This window comes from Schistocerca piceifrons, chromosome 3, assembly GCF_021461385.2.
Source record: "Schistocerca piceifrons isolate TAMUIC-IGC-003096 chromosome 3, iqSchPice1.1, whole genome shotgun sequence".
NCBI lineage: Eukaryota > Metazoa > Arthropoda > Insecta > Orthoptera > Acrididae > Schistocerca > Schistocerca piceifrons.
The window spans coordinates 407,305,634-407,324,803 of NC_060140.1; the positions used below are offsets into that span (position 1 = coordinate 407,305,634).

The following is a 19,170-nucleotide window of genomic DNA, read 5'->3' on the forward strand; positions in this document are numbered from 1 at the left end:
GTACCACTTTTCCCCTAGAAGCAAACATACACTACTGGAAAGAAATCTGGAATCATCAAAGATGTCATTTCATTGACAAGTCAGGCGACAGGTAGTTCCTGGTTGAAGGAGTATATGGTAACATTGTCAGACCAAGTGAAACACGCACGTCATATTAGAAGATGCCCAAACAGTTGCATCAACATACAGTGTCTCCTCTCTGGCGGCAACGCTGGCCTGTACTCTAGCACGCAAACGACCCCAAAGATGCCGTATGGCATCCTGCAACAGAATGTCCTAAGCATCTTGCATCTTTTGTTGCAATTAGACAATGATTCTTGCAGGTCCTGTAGAATCAGTAAGTTCTCGCTTCATGAAGTCCCATAAGTGTTCATTTGCGGAAAGATCTGGTCACCTTAGTGGCTAGATCAGTTGTTGTACACATCGAGGAGCCCTTCGCGTCGCAGTAACTGTATGTAAACTTGGACTGTCCTGCTAAAAAAGTACATTACCTTCCGGTTGAACAAATGGCAGTAGCACGGAGATAATAGCGCGTGCATTTTAATGGGCACTGGTTATTTTACCAAGCAGAAGCACCAGATGTGACCGCGAGCTATAGCTGATGTCCCTCCCACACCCCACATTCGTGGGAAGATGCACTCTCGAATAGGCAACTCACCAGATATATGCCATACACTTGTACGTCCATCACTCACATTCATTCAGAAAGAACACACTCTCGTCAGTGAAGACAACGGAGCGCCATTCCACTCTCCAGTCAACTCTTTCGCGTCACCAGAGTAACATGGCTTGGTTCAAATGGCTCTAAGCACTATGGGACATAACATCTGAGGTCATCAGTCCCCTACACTTAGAACTACTTAAACCAAACTAACCTAAGGACATCAAACACATCCATACCTGAGGCAGGATTCGAACCTGCGGCCGTAGCAGCAGCGCGGTTCTGGGCTAAAGCGCCCAGAACCGCTCGACCACAGCGGCCGACTAGCCTGGCTTGGCAGTGTCTTGTTGTCAGTGGTAGCCTTATTAGAGGAAAACGAGATTTAATCCTGCTGCAAGCAGACTGTTCCCAGTGGTCCGTGATGACACGGCTGCTGCATCATAAGCCCGTATTTCGTTCCTAGATGATGTTCGTTCGGCCACCACCGCTCGCACAATGCATCGAAGATGGTTCAAAAATGGTTCAAATGGCTCTGAGCACTATCGGACTTAACATCTGCAGTCATCAGCCCCCTAGAACTTAGAACTACTTAAACCTAACTAACTTAAGGACATCACACACATCCATGCCCGAGGCAGGATTCGAACCTGCGACCGTAGCGGTCACGTGGTTCCAGACTGAAGGGCCTAGAACCGCACGGCCACACCGGCCGGCGCATCGAAGATGACGTGTGTCTGTACTGCGAGGACGTCCAGGATCTGGACTACAGGTATGGGAATGTTCCACAGGCCACTGTTGAAAGCAGTTACACACTTCAATACACTGAACCCCAACATATGCAGCAACCTGTCGGTACGTCCATTCATCTTCCCGCAGGCCATAGCGCGACCCCATTCAAATGGCTGAAACTGTTCAAGAGGAGTACGTACTCGTCGGTGGGTTTTGGTTGTACTCTAGAATGAATATTGCAAACGCTCTTCACCTCTAAACTTAGCACAGTTGCTACCAGCAGAGTTAAAACAGAAAGTGCACAGACAGGCCTCATGAGCGCCATCTGATCGCTGATGATCGTGACAAATGAATCACCAAAACTAAAACCCCTCAGTATGCATATATTGTACCCTGGTGCCACTGAAGGGGTATACATTCCTCCACGGAAGTACGCAGAAAATTATAGTACAGCTCTAAGTGGAACTGTGTCTAGACGTTTAAAGTGATACAAGTTTTAATGATCCCTTTGGGCACAGGGGTTGACATTCGCAAATGAATTACCGTTGTTTCTGGGCTCAGCACTCTGAACACGTAATGAGCATTATTTTGATTATTGCTTTGTGGCTGTGGCGAAAACGATTGAGGAGAGAGCTGATTTTAAGTCTTCTGAACATCTTGCAGGCTTAATAGTGTACATGAAATATGTCACCTGCCTTACCTCCAAGCTACTGTAGTTTGGTGCTGTTAACCATACTCCACTGAGTATCACCAACGTATCCATCGACACAGGCGTATCATCGTAGTGGTTCTTGGTGTTGCAAGTTTCACAATCTAACCGGTGCGGCAGTGAAAAAAATCAAATGGCTCTGAGCACTATGGAACTTAACTTCTGAGGTCATCAGTCCCCTAGAACGTAGAAATACTTAAACCTAACTAACCTAAGGACATCACACACATCCATGCCCGAGGCAGGATTCGAACCTGCGACCGTAGCGGTCGCGCGGTTCCAGACTGTAGCGCGTAGAACCGCTCGGCCATTCCGGCCGGTTGCGGCAGTGAAACGGGTGATTTGGCAACCCTGGAAATAGAACATGCGTTATTAATCAACACAACTAACCTTAGCCATAGACCCTGCCTGATACTGATGTTCAGTCGAGACGGTGTCGTGAACTGGTGAACAATGCAAGTTTCCCGTAAAGATGTTTTACAAAAACAATGACAGATACGTTGCCGCGTAGCATGTATTTCGTGCTCATTACAATCTTGCACGCATTTCCCCAGCCCCGTCGGCACATCCTATTTACAAAACCGTCAGATATGTGGCCGCGTAGAACGTATTTCGTTCTCATTACAATCTCACACGCAATTCCCCAGTCCCATCGGCACATTGTAAAGTGAGGGTACAGAAATTTATGTAAACGGATGTTATGGTGCGAAACAGAAGTGGAAATGCAAAATCCATGCGCACACTTGAGACTGTTGCAAGAGTGGAAGAAGCCTTCAGCCGAAGTCCCAGGCCATTCTGCATACAAGGACGCGCTGCAACTTGACACATCGGAGCGCAAGTACAGCGAATATTGCACAATGAACTGTGACACCACCCATTAAAAAGTTCTGGTAATGCGAAAACGGAAAGTGGATGACCTCCAAAGTGGTTACACTTTAAAGTGGGAATTGGAATTCGTGAACGATAACCAGGACCTGATTATGAGCGATAAGATCAATTTTTAGGTGTCAGACTTTTTTCACAAGCAAAACTTTAGATTCTGGCACGTGAAAATCCTAAAATTTTTCATGGAACGTCACTTCAGTCACAGAGCAGTTGCGTGCTGCTGCGCATTATCGTTTGGGATCATAGGGCCTTTTTTTTTTTAAGACAATCGCTTCAATGGTTCAGTTGGCTCTGAGCACTATGGGACTTAACATCTATGGTCATCAGTGCCCTAGAAGTTAGAACTACTTAAACCTAACTAACCTAAGGACATCACACAACACCCAGTCATTGCTTCAATGCTGTTACTGTAAATACAGAACGTTATGTTCACCTAATGAACCATCTAGAAGTGCGACAGGTCGCTGATATTCCTGTAAATGCAAACACATTCTTCCATCAAGATAGTGCCATTCTATTAACGCGCTACAGAACATATTTCCTGACAATCTCATCTCCAAGAACGGGAGAAATTTCCTGACCTCCAACATCCGCTAATTTTTCTGCGTGAGATTTCTTCCTTTGGTTCATTTGAAAGCTCAGATCTTCTGGCGTGACCCACTGCACACTGTCCAGGAGCCGAAGGATCAAATCAGAGATGAAGTTAATCGAATCCCAGAGCCAATCCTGCAAGATGTGATGGTCAGCTTCCGTAAAAGTCTTTAAATGTGTGTGAATCAAAATGGCGGCGGCCTACGTAACGTCATTTTCTAGTGATGGACATTTTAAATTGCAAGCAATGTAAATTCACGTTGGTGGATGTTTCAAAATCGCCCGTTTCACTGCCACACCTGCTACACGGCATACGTTATCTGCCTGTCATTTGTGCCACTAGTCTTCGGAACTGCACTACTGGCCATTAAAATTGCTGTGCCAAGAACAAACGCAGATGATAAACGGGTATTCAAAGGACAAATATATTGTACTAGAACTGACACGTGATCACATTTTCAAGCAATTTGGGTGCATAGATGCTGAGAGATCAGTACCCAGAACAACCACCTCCGGCCATAATAACGGCCTTAATACGCCTGGGCATTGAGTCAAACAGAGCTTGGATGGCGTGTACAGGTACAGCTGCCCATGCAGCCTCAATACGATACCGCAGTTCATCAAGAGTAGTGACTGGAGTATTGTGACGAGCCAGTTGCTCGGCAACCACTGACCAGACGTTTTCAATTGGTGAGAGATCTGGAGAATGTGCTGGCCAGAGCAGCAGTCGAACGTTTTCTATATTCAGAAAGGCCCATACAGGACCTGCAACATGCGTTCGTGCATTATCCTGCTGAATTGTAGGGTTTCGCAGGGATCGAATGAAGGGAAGCGCCACGAGTCGTAACACATCTGAAATGTAACGTTCACTGTTCAAAGTGCCGTCAATGCGAACAAGAGGTGACCGAGACGTGTAACCAATGGCACCCCATACCATCACGCCGGGTGATACGCCAGTAAGGCGATGACGAATACACGCTTCCAATGTGCGTTCACCGCGATGTCGCCAAACAAGGGTGCGACCATCATGATGCTGTAAACAGAACCTGGATTCATCCGAAAAAATGACGTTTTGCCATTCGTGCACCCAGGTTCGTCGTTGAGTACACCATCGCAGGCGCTCCTGTCTGTGATGCATCGTCAAGGTTAACATCAGCCTTGGTCTCCGACCTGATAGTCCATGCTGCTGCAAACGTCGTCCAACTGTTCGTGCAGATGGTTGTTGTCTTACAAACTTCTGCGACTGAGGGATCGAGACGTGGCTGCACGATCCGTTACAGCCATGCGGATAAGATGCCTGTCATCTCGACTGCTAGTGATACGAGGCCGTTCCGTATTACCCTCCTGAACCCACCGCTTCCATATTCTGCTAACAGTCATTGGATCTCGACCAACGCGATCAGCAATGTCGCGATACGATAAACCGCAATCGCGATAGTCTACAATCCGACCTTTATCAAACTCTGAAACGTGATGGTACCCATTTCTCCTCCTTACATGAGGCATCAGAACAACGTTTCACCAGGCAACGCCGGGCAACTGCTGTTTGTGTATGAGAAATCGTTTGGAAACGTTCCTCATGTCAGCACGTTGTAGGTGTCGCCACCGGCTTCAACCTTGTGTGAATTCTCCTAAAAGCTAATCATTTGCTTATCACAGCATCTTCTTCCTGTCTGTTAAATTTCGCGTCTGTAGCACGTCATCTTCGTGGTGTATCAGTTTTAATGGCCTCTAGTGTAGCAGTCACTTGCCGCTGCCCGTCGCCTGCATGTGTGTCGCCATAGAACGCTTTAGTATTTGGATCTTTGCGTTCCAGGCTTCACAAAACTAATGAAGCTCGTAACCTGGTTGGCATTCTGGTCGCTGTATTCAGGCCCCCAACCGTTGCGCATTACCACATGTCTGTAAACAGATACCTATTGTGTATGTGGTTCTGTGTATTCCAGCCGTTGTGTATGTGGGTTGCCGGCCGAAGTGGCCGTGCGGTTAAAGGCGCTGCAGTCTGGAACCGCATGGGCATGGATGTGTGTGATGTCCTTAGGTTAGTTCGGTTTAACTAGTTCTAAGTTCTAGGGGACTAATGACCTCAGCAGTTGAGTCCCATAGTGCTCAGAGCCATTTAAACCATTTTTGTATGTGGGTCTTTTGTTCCAGGTTTCACAATGTACACGACGTGCGTGATCTGGCTGGCGTTTGTGCCGCTCTACTTCGGCACCAGCAGCCACGTGCCGCTGCGCATCACCAGCATGTCCGTCACCATCAGCTTGTCGGCTAGCGTCACGCTTGCCTGCCTCTTCTCGCCTAAACTCTACATTATCATCGTGCACCCTGAGCGCAACGTTCGCCAGAGTATGATGCCGGTAAGGGTACCACCCATTATCCATAATTCTGTAGATATATGCAACTATTACACTACTTTTATGTAAGACAAATGATCACTGTAATTTACGGTACTGAAATTTACAATTTCTGTGTCAGGCATGAATAAAGCAGGGGTTGGAGAAAAATACGGTAACAACGCGAGAGATGTGTGCTTGAACATAAATGCAGATTCTGGCCATGAACGGCAACTGTGAAATATCCTCAATACGTTACAAGCGTCAGTCATGGTCTGAATAGTGTTCTGCGTAGTTTTGAGAGCACTGCGTTGGAGCCGAGTGCATTTGAATGTGGGAAAATTTTTGATCCTAGTATGGTGGGTGCTTCCGCTTCAAAGATCGCCGAAATGTTTGTTGTTTTTTCAAGAGGAACCGATCACGATTTATATCGCATACGGGGAAAGCGGGAAAAGCCATCCGTTAAGTTAGAACGCGGACGAAAGCGTGTGTTGAGTGATCCTGACAGAAGGTCGTTGAAGGGGCTAGAGACCAAAAACCAGGGGACGCCAGCTGCCAAAGTCACTGCAGGACTGAATATCACACTCGTGAACTTTTACAGCACCAAAACAATACGAAGGAAGATCCAGAAGCGAGCTGGAATTCCAAAACCATTCATCAGTGATGCAAACACCCAAAACAAACGTGGTGTAGAAGCCCTAAAGCTGAGACCATGGAACAAAGAAAGGAAGACATTTGGCTGCATGAGTCTTGTTCTCACACTGTCTCCAACTTCCGGCCAAGTTTACGTCCCAATATTGGATCACGGTGGGGTTTTGGTGATGATTTCGACTGCCATATTCTGATATTCCATGTGTCCCACTGTTGCCAAGGATTTTATGGCCATTTTGCCTGATCAGGTCCATCTCATAGTACAATGTTTGTTCCCCCAATAGTGATTCTGTGTTCCTTTTCACACACCTCGCATCACCCAGAACTTGTTTTGCGAGCACGACAATGAATTTTTATATCTCCCCTGGCCACCACAGTCACCAGATATCAAATATTTTTGAGCTTTGTGGCCTACTTTGGAGAGACGGGTGCGTGATCGCTATCCACCTCCATCATAGTTACCTGAGCTTGTCATAATTTTTCAGGAAGAATGGTATAAGATTCCCTTGAAAACCATGCAGGAGCGGTATTTACCCATTCCTAGAAAGTTAGAAGCTGCTTTGAATGCCAATGGGTTTCCTGCCCCTGGGGATGGTAAGGTGTTATGTTTCTGGTGTTTTCATATGTTTGCCCACCTCCTATACATCCTAAATGGATGCTTACCGTCATCCCTCAAAACCTCCCAGACTAACCGGAGTGACCCTTTGTGTCCAACCGCTCGAGTGTCGTAAATGCTTCCTCGAAGCGCTCGGGAACAGTCCCCTCAAATGCAGCATCCCGTCGTGTTCAGGGTCTTCCAGCAATACCATGATACCCCGCTAACGAGCCTGTTTCGCCACGTCGCCGGTGAATAGCTGTAAACGTTTTCGGGTGTGGAGGCGTCTTCCTGGGTGCCGTCGAGCTTCATGCGCATTACCATCGGTTAGTCCACAAACAAAAAACATATCTCGTTGTTCTTCAAACGAATACTGTGCTGTCAAAAACCATATCTCGTTGTTCTTCAAACGAATATTGTGCTGTCATGCTTACTGTATGACTAAATCGCAGGTGACGTGTGTGTGTGGTCCGAAGCGAAGCTTACGTGTGAATGCGACGTGAGGTGGAGACAAACAGCAGACCTATTCGACACGTGTGCGTATCATGTTAGGGCAGTGACGGGGCGAGGAAGGTTTGTATGTGTGAACCGACAACCATAGCACTGCCAGTCAACCGACGAACGGCAACAGGGCAATCCCACGGCCAATCGGAGAGCGTGGCGCCAAGTTTCCGTAATTTAAAAATGGTTTGTTGTCACTGTACACAACATTAGTAGTTTTGCTTCCAACCGGCATCAGCTATACAGGGTTAAAATTTCGTAACTCAGTTTTTCTCCACCCTGTATTCCCAAAGTTCTCTGACTGATAAACCATGTCCATTGCAACTTAATTGAAACATTCGCAGTCGATGAGTCCTGTATGGACGGTGTATATATTCTGATAAAATTTATAAGCTATAGGATTAGGAGCACACAAGAATATCATTAACTGTCCTAGCAGCTTTTTGTCAGATTATACAGCGCCTCTAAGGAAGCAAGATTAGTAACTGTACAGGGGAGATTGCTGGTTTCAGCGTACCAGTGAATGCCAATGAATCATGATTTCCATATTTCCGATGCGTGTGCATAAATACGACGTCTAGAGGCAGCGAATAATAACCGTTTCATGTGAAGAAATTTCCAACATTCCACTGCAAAACATCGACGCATCAAGACAGTAAGGTTAGCGAAATAGTAAAAATATCATTGAAAATTCATATTTGACTGTTATACCCTTTTCAAGTCACCTCAAACTATTCAAAACCATAAAATAAATAAAGTAAAAATTGCACTTATCCATTGTAGTCGTGCAAGGGTACATTGTAAAGTACTGTATTTTCTTCTTTTTATTCGGTTTTTCCTATTTCTTATCTACTAATTCTTTAGTCTGCTACATCCTTCGTTCAAGTACGACGTGCAATAGATTTCTCTACACAAATTCCGGTTTATCTTAGGTTGTGTGATAAATCGCTGCACATAAATGCCCTTCCTGGTTCCATGCTAAGCATATAGCTGAACATATCTGGTGGGGTGAAAGGGAGATGTGGTGTAAGTTTTGTAGTATTGAATGAGGAAAAACTTTGGTGACACCAGGAGAAGAAACTGACAGGAATCACATGTTAGTTGGGTTTGAATATGAAGCCAGATTGACATACGTGTTCATAAACTGTTTTCAGAGGCTAAGGGTAGGAACTATGACGGTTGAGTTGTTACAGGAGGTGGACTAGGTATAAGAATTAAATTTTTGTAAGTCAGATATAGATTTTTCTATTTTATATCCTGATAGCACATGAAATGGGAATCATTTTTGTGAAAACTAGGAATCTCCAACTTTAAAACGTGATTTTCTGAAAGTTTTAGAAGTTCTCGAGCTCTTTCTATTGAATTACAGTATATTCAATAAACAACGTTTTATATGAATAACCAACTTAGAAAGACCTTTTGAAACCTTTCAGTGTCAAAGCTACGCTGCGAGTGCCTTGCATCAAATAGTTCAAGATTCCCTCCAACAGAGCTGAGTCTTAAAAAATCGATATTTTTCATTTTCATTTTTTTCTAGCCCCTTCAAAATTGTGCGATACGACTTTAAGTATGATTTACTGGAAATTATCACGTATATAGAGCACAACCTTTAAAAAGTGTGAACTCTACTTCTACACTGTAAAAATATTGTTTCAATTTGTTTTTTTTAATTTTAAATTACATTTTGATCAAGGTGCTCTTTATACTCTCTCATTCATTGCAGTCATCTCTCCAATACCACCCCAAAAACTATACCTCCTGGTATAAGCATCAACCCCACAAAGACCTAGATAGACCTCTACTGACAGTCCATAACACAAAAACTTAAGAGACTTAGTACGCCTTCATATCGAAGAACGACTTGTAAAACAAAAATTTAAGAAACTTAGTACACCTTCATATCGAAGAACGACTTGCTCTCCGCCTTGCTTTCCGTAACTATCTTCTCCCACTTGCAATCTGTATCAGATGGTCGAGATCCCACATGTCTTTAAATAACTGTAGCAGCTTCACCAAACGCCTTATTGTGTACCCCATCTTTGAGAACCAAACGCCTCCCTTCTCAGACAGACAAATCAACCCCATAAACTGTGTAATCTGTGAAGTCTGCCCTATCCTACCATACCCTTCCCAATCCAAGAAAAGGCACTTTTTTTCCTTGTCTACTTGCTATCTTGCCCATCTTCTATCTACTTGGCCTCTATTACACTTTCCGACACGTAAGTCACACATCCTCCTTATGTAACATTCCCACCCAAAACTCTAACCTAAGACTACCAGCCATTCGTACTATAACAATCCTATTAGTCGTAAAGCAATGCACATCATCAACGTAATGCAACGTACCGCAAAATTTCCGTGCTAGTATGTGAATACCTATATGCATGACCTTTAAACTGTTTTAACCCATGGTTGATTTAGACCTAAGTTAGCCATGCCGTCTCTTAGAGAAAGAAGGAAATAAAGAGTAAATAAAAAGAAATAAAAGCTGTCCGCACGTGCGTTCAACATTGGTTTGCATTTATCAATATACTACTTTGTCAGAAAATTCAGGTTCTGAAACTTCCTGGCAGATTAAAACTGTGAGCTGGACAGAGACTCAAACTCGAGACCTTTGCCTTTCGCGAGCAAGTGTTCTATCATCTTTTTTTTGTTCAATATAGTTCGTTGCGTTTAGTCTGGGCGGACGTCACAAGACATCCGTTCAAGTTGATCGTTGATTCCCTGACTCAGTTTTTTTTTTTTTTTTTTACAGAGAGCACGCAGCCCTCTGACCGATCACGCTGAGCTACCGTGCCGGCACCATCTGAGCTACCCAAGCACAACTCACAACCCCTCCTCACAGCTTTTATTCCGCCAGTATCTCGTCTGCTACCTTCCAAACTTCACAGAAGCTCTCCTGCTGATCTCGCAGAAGTAACATTCCTGGAAGAAAGAATATTGTCCAGACATGGCGTAGCCACAGGGGAGGTAGGTAGGAGAGGAGGTACTGGCGGAATTAAAGCTGTGAGAACGAGTCGTGAGTCGTCATTGGTAGCTCAGCTGGTGTGCCGACACGGTAGATCAGCGTGTTCGGTCAGGGAGCAGGCTGCTCTCAGTAATAAAAAAAAACTGAGTGGGGGAATAAAGAACGAACTTCAACGGATGTCTTGTGACGTCCGCTGCTACCAAACAACGAACAATAAGGAACAAAATGCAAAGAAGAAATAAAAGGGTAGAGCGCTTGCCCACGAAAGGCAAAGATCCCGAGTTCGAGTCTCGGTCCAATACACAGTTTTAATTTACCAGGGCCGACCGCGGTGGCCACGCGGTTCTAAGCGCTGCAGTCCGGAACCGCGCGACTACTACGGTCGCAGGTTCTAATCCTGCCTCGGGCATGGATGTGTGTGATGTCCTTAGGTTAGTTAGGTTTAAGTAGTTCTAAGTTCTAGGGGACTGATGACGTCAGATGTTAAGTCCCATAGTGCTCAGAGCCATTTGAACCATTTAATCTACCAGGAAGTTTCATATCAGCGTACTCTCCGTAGAAGAGTGAAAATTTCAGTCTGGAATTAAGGTTTTGATTTAGGCACAGTAACAGTAAGTATTACGATTTTGCGTGTTATACCAGCTTAAACATCGATATATGCAAGGTAAAGGACACAAAAACGAGACATAGTTTACATTGTTAGCTTACAGAATTAGTAGTTGATTTCTGAAGCCAGTCATGTTAAAATAGCTGCAAATTTACAAACCAATATGAAATGGAATGAAGATTTTATATCTATAGTTCTGATTGTGTACGGAAGACTTACATTTGTCAGGTGGAATTTGTTAGGTACTTTACTAGGATCGTAACAGGCAGTACTTGAAAAGATCCTCAGAGAACTTAAATGGGAATCCTAGACAGTGAAACGGAACTATGCGAATATCCTACTGGAGATATACATTCGTCTCTCAAAAATTCCAAGAAACATTTTAAGCAAAGAAACCTAATTTTGAAATCAAATCGCACTGGTGTGCAAAACGTAAGGTCGACAGTAACTTTCGCATGATGTGACCCTGCCAAGTAACGTAGCTCGATGAAACTTGGACCATACATAGAAAGAACTGCTACGGCAGAGTACAGTACAGTAAGTGGAAGAAATACGCAATGAGATGAATAGAAATGACACACTGAAATCCCCACAATTTATGATGGTCCCCTGGACACTACAAAAGGGAGGACATGATTCTTAATAGAGTGTGTGGTCACAATCGATGACGATGCATGCTCTGCAACATACTCTCATGCTAACTTCAAGCCTGGTAAGCAGTTTTTGTGGTAGGGTGTTCAATGCTCTCACCACTGCAGTTGACAACTGCTGGAAGGCCGTCGGTGCATGTGGACGTACTGAAATACAGCTTCCCAATGCATCTCGCATGTGCTCAGTGCGACTGAAGCCGGGGGAACGGGAAGGCTGAATATTCTCTCATTGCAAGAAATCCTCCACCAGCGCAGTTACATGCGGTCGCACATTTGTCATCCATAAAAATGAAGTCAGGGTCAAATGCAGCGCCGGAAAGACGCACGTGGAGAAGAAGTACAGTGTCACAATACCGTTGACTGGTGAGTCTACTGTGCTCAATGTTTTTGAGATGAGAACGCGAATGCAACATTATGCCACCAACTCACTACAACGTCTGAATCACCAAAACGATCATGTTCTATAAGGTTCGTGGGTACATTACATGTTCCCTCTTCTCGTCTTATCAGGGTACATCCAGAATCACTACTCAGACTGAACCTGTTCTCGTCCGAGAAAAGCACGCGACCCCACTCCTTGTTGGTTCAGCCCCTGTGCTCTTGGCACGGTGGCAAATTGTGCAACCGATGTGCATGTGTCAACGGAACACAGCGTACTGGTATACACCCATGCAGTCGCCGATCCACCGTGGAAGGTGAAACTGCGTGCCTTTCAGTCCTCTTAAATGGGATTGCATTTGCACCAATGTTGGATGTGGGCCCCTTCTTGCCTGTTGCACAACGTAGCGGCCATCTGCTGCTGTAGTTGACTGTCGTCGGTCACCTCCTCTCCTTCGTACAGCAGTGTCTGGTTTGGAACGCTTCCCAAGCACTTGAAACAATGCTGTGAGCAGTACCAAACTCCAGGGTTACAATCGCCACACATCGTTCTTCCAGTTTCCCGATTAATCTTGACCGTGTGAAGTCATCCAAACATCTCCAGGCGATGTTGTAATGAAGAACACCACCACAGTGCACCGTAACTGCTCTCTGATTAACACACACTATCTTTTCCAGTTCCTTCAACTGTCTCGTATTGCGATGCCAGTCCCACTTTGGCGCTATAATCACGCTGACCTAACGCCATGTGACTTCCAGCTTCTGTACATGACTGTCAGACCTCTGGCAACATGTTCCCACACTTTCATTTTTTCCACCGAGCACACTGAACTCACATTCGGAAAGACGACGGTTCAAACCCGCGTCCAGCCACCCCGATTTGGGGTTTTCCGTGATTTCCCTAAATCGCTTCAGGAAAATGCGGGGTTGGTTCCTTGGAAAGGGCGTAGCCGACTTCCTTCCCCATCCTTTCCTTATCCTATGGGACCGATGACCTTGCTGTTTGGTCCCCCACCCCCCAACCAACCGATCAACCAACCAACTACCGAATAGTTAATATGTTATGTTACTTTAGTTATCTCGTCCTTAACTTTTGCAAAGCAGCGTATATTGAGAACGTTGACAAAATTTGTCTCAGTTCATAGTAGGGATGGGAAAAACCGCCCAGTTAAAACCGGTCCCTGATTTTAGTCCTAAAAAACCGTTATTTTTCGGTACTTGTTTGATCTCGGTTATAGCAGATGCTTTAATTTTTTACTGGTAACGGGGTATAAAACCGATATATCAGTTTTCCATTGCAGTCGATCTAAAATTTTTGGTTTTTAAATAAAACTTTTTGAAAATGTGTAAGTTATGTGACTTCTGAAAGATTGGTGTCGTCTTTTAATGATACTGTACGTCACGAGTGGAGTCAACTTACAGATCAACACATTAGAGGATAAGTATTAATGAATAGATTGGATGGTAAATATTGGCCAATGGATTACTTGATTCGTTACTGAAATTCTAACTTTATAAGTTACGTTGCGACAGAGTTACGAAAAAGTTTTCAGCGATCCAGGAAAGTATTTGCTTTATTATAATTCCAGTCTTGCATCACAATGTATTTGTAATCGGGTTTTTAATTTCAGTAGGTAAAGACTATCGTCAGGCCTAGAAAAATATAACCACTTAGAGGTAGCCTTATTTACATACGCGCTCCTAACTCTACCAATGTAAAGCAGAAGACACCATAAACAACTGTTCAATATATACATACCAGAATTGCATTACACATATCACGGCATTACATGTCATGGTGCTGTCAAAGTCATCACCCATTTCGACTTCGTCAAACAAATAACACTGTGGTATGTAAAGAGCACCATTGAAGCATATGTAAAGAGCATCATTGAAGCGTACATACTGTACATGAAGAGAGAGAGAGAGAGAGAGAGAGAGAGAGAGAGTTATACCGACGTGCAGCAGCAAGGAAATTGTGTCCACGTCGCCGAAGCAAGTCAGTTTACATGATTTCAAGGAAGTACATTCCTCATGCTCAAGTATATAAAGAACTTAGTTATAAAAGACACGTAGAAGATAGTACGGAAATTCTTTTGCTTGGACGCCAAATAAAAAAAATGTAACGGAAAAGGGTGGAGTGTAGCCATGTATGGAAGTGAAACATGGACGGTAAATAGTTTCGACAAGAAGAGAATAGAAGCTTTTGAAATGTGGTGCTACAGAAGAATGCTGAAGATTAGATGGGTAGATCACATAACTAATGAGGAAGTATTGAATAGGTTTGGGGAGAAGAGAAGTTTGTGGCACAACTTGACCAGAAGAAGGGATCGATTGGTAGGACATGTGGTGAGGCATCAAGGGATCACCAATTTAGTATTGGAGGGCAGCGTGGAGGGTAAAAATCATAGGGGGAGACCAAGAGATGAATACACTAAGCAGATTCGGAAGGATGTAGGTTACAGTAGGTACTGGGAGATGAAGAAGCTTGCACAGGATAGAGTAGCATGGAGAGCTGCATCAAACCAGTCTCAGGACTGAGGACCACAACAACAACAACAACAACAACAACAGGAAAAACATTATGAAATGTAGAAGGACGCCCACGCAACATGCTCGCCAGAGGGGAACTCGCGATAAACTACAGGCACAACAGTAAAATGGAATAAAAATATCAGTGGCCGTCAAAGCATCATTGCCACAAACCATCCATAAGACAGTCAAACAGTCAAGTATCAATACGCTAAAATACGTGGTATAAAAATACAAAGTCTAAAAGGTATAGTAACATATTATGACGCATCAGGAATCCCAAGTCATTTTAACTGTTCATGACATTTCAGATGTTTGCCTAGTAAATGCAAATTTATTAATGGCCGAGCTACGCTGGTGCATCCCACTCGCTAATCAAGAGTGGATAAAATGGCTCACAGAAAATTAAAGGGACGAGTAAAAACGTTACTGAGAAACAGTATTAGCTATTCTTCTGATCATGAGTAGCTTTTTTATTATCAAATAAGTTAAACAATTTTATATACTGTGCACAATATCTGTGTACAAGGCAATCAGTACTAAATACACGGACGAAAAGAGGGAAGGCATCATAAGAATACGTTAACAAAAGACTAACGCGATCTGGGAGGCACACCCGCCCTTGCTTTTCCCTCACTCCATACTCGAATCTAACAGAATTAGGAGTAGTCTTCGTCCTAAATTGTACACAAGTTTCAAGACAAAGACGTAACAGACGTTTTAATCCAATAGTATTTCATCGTGGAGGTAATTTATAACTAGTAAGAAATCGAATTATCTGCTGACCATTTTTCTTCACATTTCCTTTTGTGGTGTTAACTGGATGGCGGAGCTGTCCAGATGACGTTTTCTTTCCAGTACACAAAAACAAAAAACATCTCCAGCTTCACTTCCAGATAACTTTGCCCAATAGAAATGTTTCCTTCCCTGACGTTCTTATCTTCCTTTCAGCTGACTGATGGTTCAAGTGGGATTTACAGAGAAAACACCATGTTTAATCGCCATTCACGATGGTTTTCGGAACGATGTCTCCTGCTTCTGCAATTAGCATTCACGCCTGAGCGTCCTGGTTAAGAAATCTTATCGGACACGTGTATAAACCAGCAGGTAGCCGAATAAAACCTCATGCAGAACATTATGAATAGTCGTGAGGCATAACGGGACTTTTAATACAATCTCATCATCTGTTGGTCGACTGCCTGCCTGGACGGGCTGAATGTTTCTGCCGTTGGTGGAAGAGAACTGACATCAGTACTAATAGCAGGCGGCTTCAATGCTTGTGCGACCTTCATCAAAACGATTTGATTTTCCAACACCTGCTGTTTTTTCGCAGTCTCTTTTTCCTAAGCTTCTTCCAATGTTTTCAGATCCTGTGATAGACATTTTTCGTAATAGAACACACACACACACACACACACACACACACACACACACACACACACACACACACACACTGAAGGAAATTTTTGCACCATGAATTACGAGATCGATATTTATCACACTTTGTCAAGGTGTTCATCACATAACGGGTATTTCATGGTTAAATTTTCATTCCAGCCTGAACTGATGTCCATCATCAAAATCAGTATGTTGTGCTGTCATCATAGGCATTAATACGTTCTTGTATTCTCTGTGAAATGGAAGCAAACAGCCTCCAGTTGTCATCATGAGGAATTTTAACATGCCTGAAACACATGCAACGTCAGTTCAAAGAGATTGATGGCTGGAGCCATCACAAACTTGTTCTGTGGGTAATAAATCAGGGTAACGCGCTGGCCACTCAAGGATCCGTACATTCCTCCAGCAGTACATGAAGTGGACTGCAGCGTGGAGTGTCGCATTGTTCTGCTAGAATACGCCATTGGGTACTCTGATCATGAAGCTATGACAACTTGGTTTACCTTCTATACCACATGGTGTCAAGCATTCAGCCTCCCTTCAACAATTACCAAGTTAGCCCTGTTGTATCTAATTCGAAGAAGTGGAGAGGTATGGGTCCCAATAATCACTGCTTCCTTTAACCATTCACCATGTAGTCTACGCACACGATGGCGTTGGTCTGAGTGCCACAGGTGGAAGCAAGACTTATCGATGAACACCACAGGACACCAGTTAATGTCCAACATAACCCTAGCTCTGTACCATGCAAACTAGTGACTGCTGTAACTCCACACAACATTCAGCGAGTCGATGACATCATTCGCTGGGACCGTTGGGTGACTGCAGATGATTTGTGTCGCATTACCTCCCTCAGAAAAGGCAGAATGGTGATTGTTCAACAACTTGGAAATTCAGAGATTTGTGTATGGTGTTATGGGTAAACGAGGCATGCCACTCGAAATCTCAACCCAGATTTTAGTACTCTTTTCTTGAAGGTGTGTGATGACAAACTGACCCTAACCTACGCCCAGATTTCAGTTGTTGTTATCGGTGTAATAGTCAGACAGTCGAAGAGTCGTACAGTCTTCCCGTGGTGTAGGGCTTCTGGAAAGACTCGTGCCTCCTCTCTTGAACTGATTCCACTCGTTCTACTGTCACTGCACTACATCCAACTGTAATCTGTTAGTATGATGGTCTAATGTCCAGCGTGACAATCAATCGACCTTCCCCAAAGTCCGAATGATGGTGGTAAACTGCACGAACACGTCCTCTGGGCACATTGTTCTGCAATTCCTATTTGAAAAGTTCTAATAATTTTAGACAACAGGTAGCCATCAAATATTCACACCATTCTTCATCTGTAGCACACTACGTTATGCAGATGATATTGCTATAGTCACGGAGACAAAAGAAGATCTATAGGAAGTCCTTAGAACAGTGGACAGGATTCTATGCAACCAGTATGGAATGAGAATAAACAAGAAACAGACTAAAGTGATGGTATGCAGTACAGAAGCAGAATGTGAACCTCTGAGAATGATAATTGGAAGTGAGGATCTGGATGTGAGAGGAATTTACCTACCTGGGAAGAAAAATCACAAGGAATGATAAAAGCCGGAAAGAAACTGTGAGCAGAATAGAACAGGCCAAAATTGCATTTAATCTGAGAAGGAACTTACTCACCAGCACGAACATCAGTCTGACAATAAGGAAACGTATCATGAAAGCTTTCGTTTGGAGTGTGGCCCTATACGAATGTGAAACTTGGACAATGGGAAGAGAAGATTCAAAATGGTTCAAATGGCTCTAAGCACTATGGGACTTAACATCATAGGTCGTCGGTCCCCTAGACTTAGAAGTACTTAAACCTAACTAACCCAAGGACATCACACACATCCATGCCCGAGGCAGGTTTCGAACCTACGACCGTAGCAGCCGCGTGGTTCCAGACTGAAGCGCCTAGTACCCCTCGACCACAGCGGCCGGCAGGGAAGAGGAGAGAAGACGGCTAGAGGTCCTGGAGATGTGGTGTTATAAAACGAGGACGAAGATCAGCTGGAGAGACAAAGTAACAAATGAAGAGGTGCTTAGAAGAGTACAGGATACCAGATTTCTTAGAAGGCATATCCAAAAAGAAGAGAAACTTGCAGGGCACATCCTAAGATAAAGCAAAATTGGAACAACAGCATAAGGTGCGATTAAGGGATGGAATTGGCGGGGACGACCAAGGATATCATACATTCAACAGATCATGAATGATATTGGATGTAACACGTACGTGAAAATGAAGAGGAAGGCAGACAAAAGAGAGGAATGGCGCTCTGCTGCAAACCAACCTCAGAGTTGAACACTAAAAGAAGGAGAAGAAGAAGAAGAAGTGACGGCACAGCAGTGCGTCACTATCATCTGTCAACCTCATGTATTATCTCTCATGTGACAGAATTGTGATGCTATTTTTCGACAAGACATGTTCTTCGACACATGCAACGTGTCTCTACGAACAGCCTGCCTATTGTTGAGGCACTACCGGATCCACACAAGATCGTCATGTCTGTCCCCGGTAGTCCATGTGTTCGACCAGGTCAGACGTCAACTTCGTCCCAGTGCTAATGCTACAACAGTTCCAGGCCATCTTCCCTCAGGAGAGAGTACAATGGCTTTCTGATACCGTTCCATACCTAAACAGTGCACGCATCCAGGCCAAAGGCTGTGCAACATCATATTGATAAGCCACCTCATACTGCTAATATCTTTATAAATATGACTCGATTTTGTAATCAATGAAATAACATCACATACTATCTCAAATAGAAGTTTCATTTCATTTGCTCTTACCCTTCCGAGAGCTTCACTTTTTTGTCAGTCAGTATATATCCACAAATGGTATTTGTACATGTACATATCATACAGTGAAAACTAACTGCATTGTCACTTGATTGAGAGCTACATAAGAAAATAGCAGGATGTAGCTGTATCGCGGACTGACAACCCTCCGCT

General features: G+C 44.0%; 1 protein-coding gene across 1 annotated transcript in view; it reads left to right on the forward strand.

Annotated features, from left to right (window-relative positions):
- The window catches only part of LOC124789384 (metabotropic glutamate receptor 4-like), an 876,620-nt gene that overhangs the window by 828,430 nt on the left and 29,020 nt on the right, over positions 1-19,170 (forward strand). Inside the window, exon 12 of the mRNA XM_047256716.1 lies at positions 5,730-5,935. Coding sequence (XP_047112672.1) covers positions 5,730-5,935 — 206 coding nt within the window. The remainder of the gene's footprint in view (positions 1-5,729; positions 5,936-19,170) is intronic.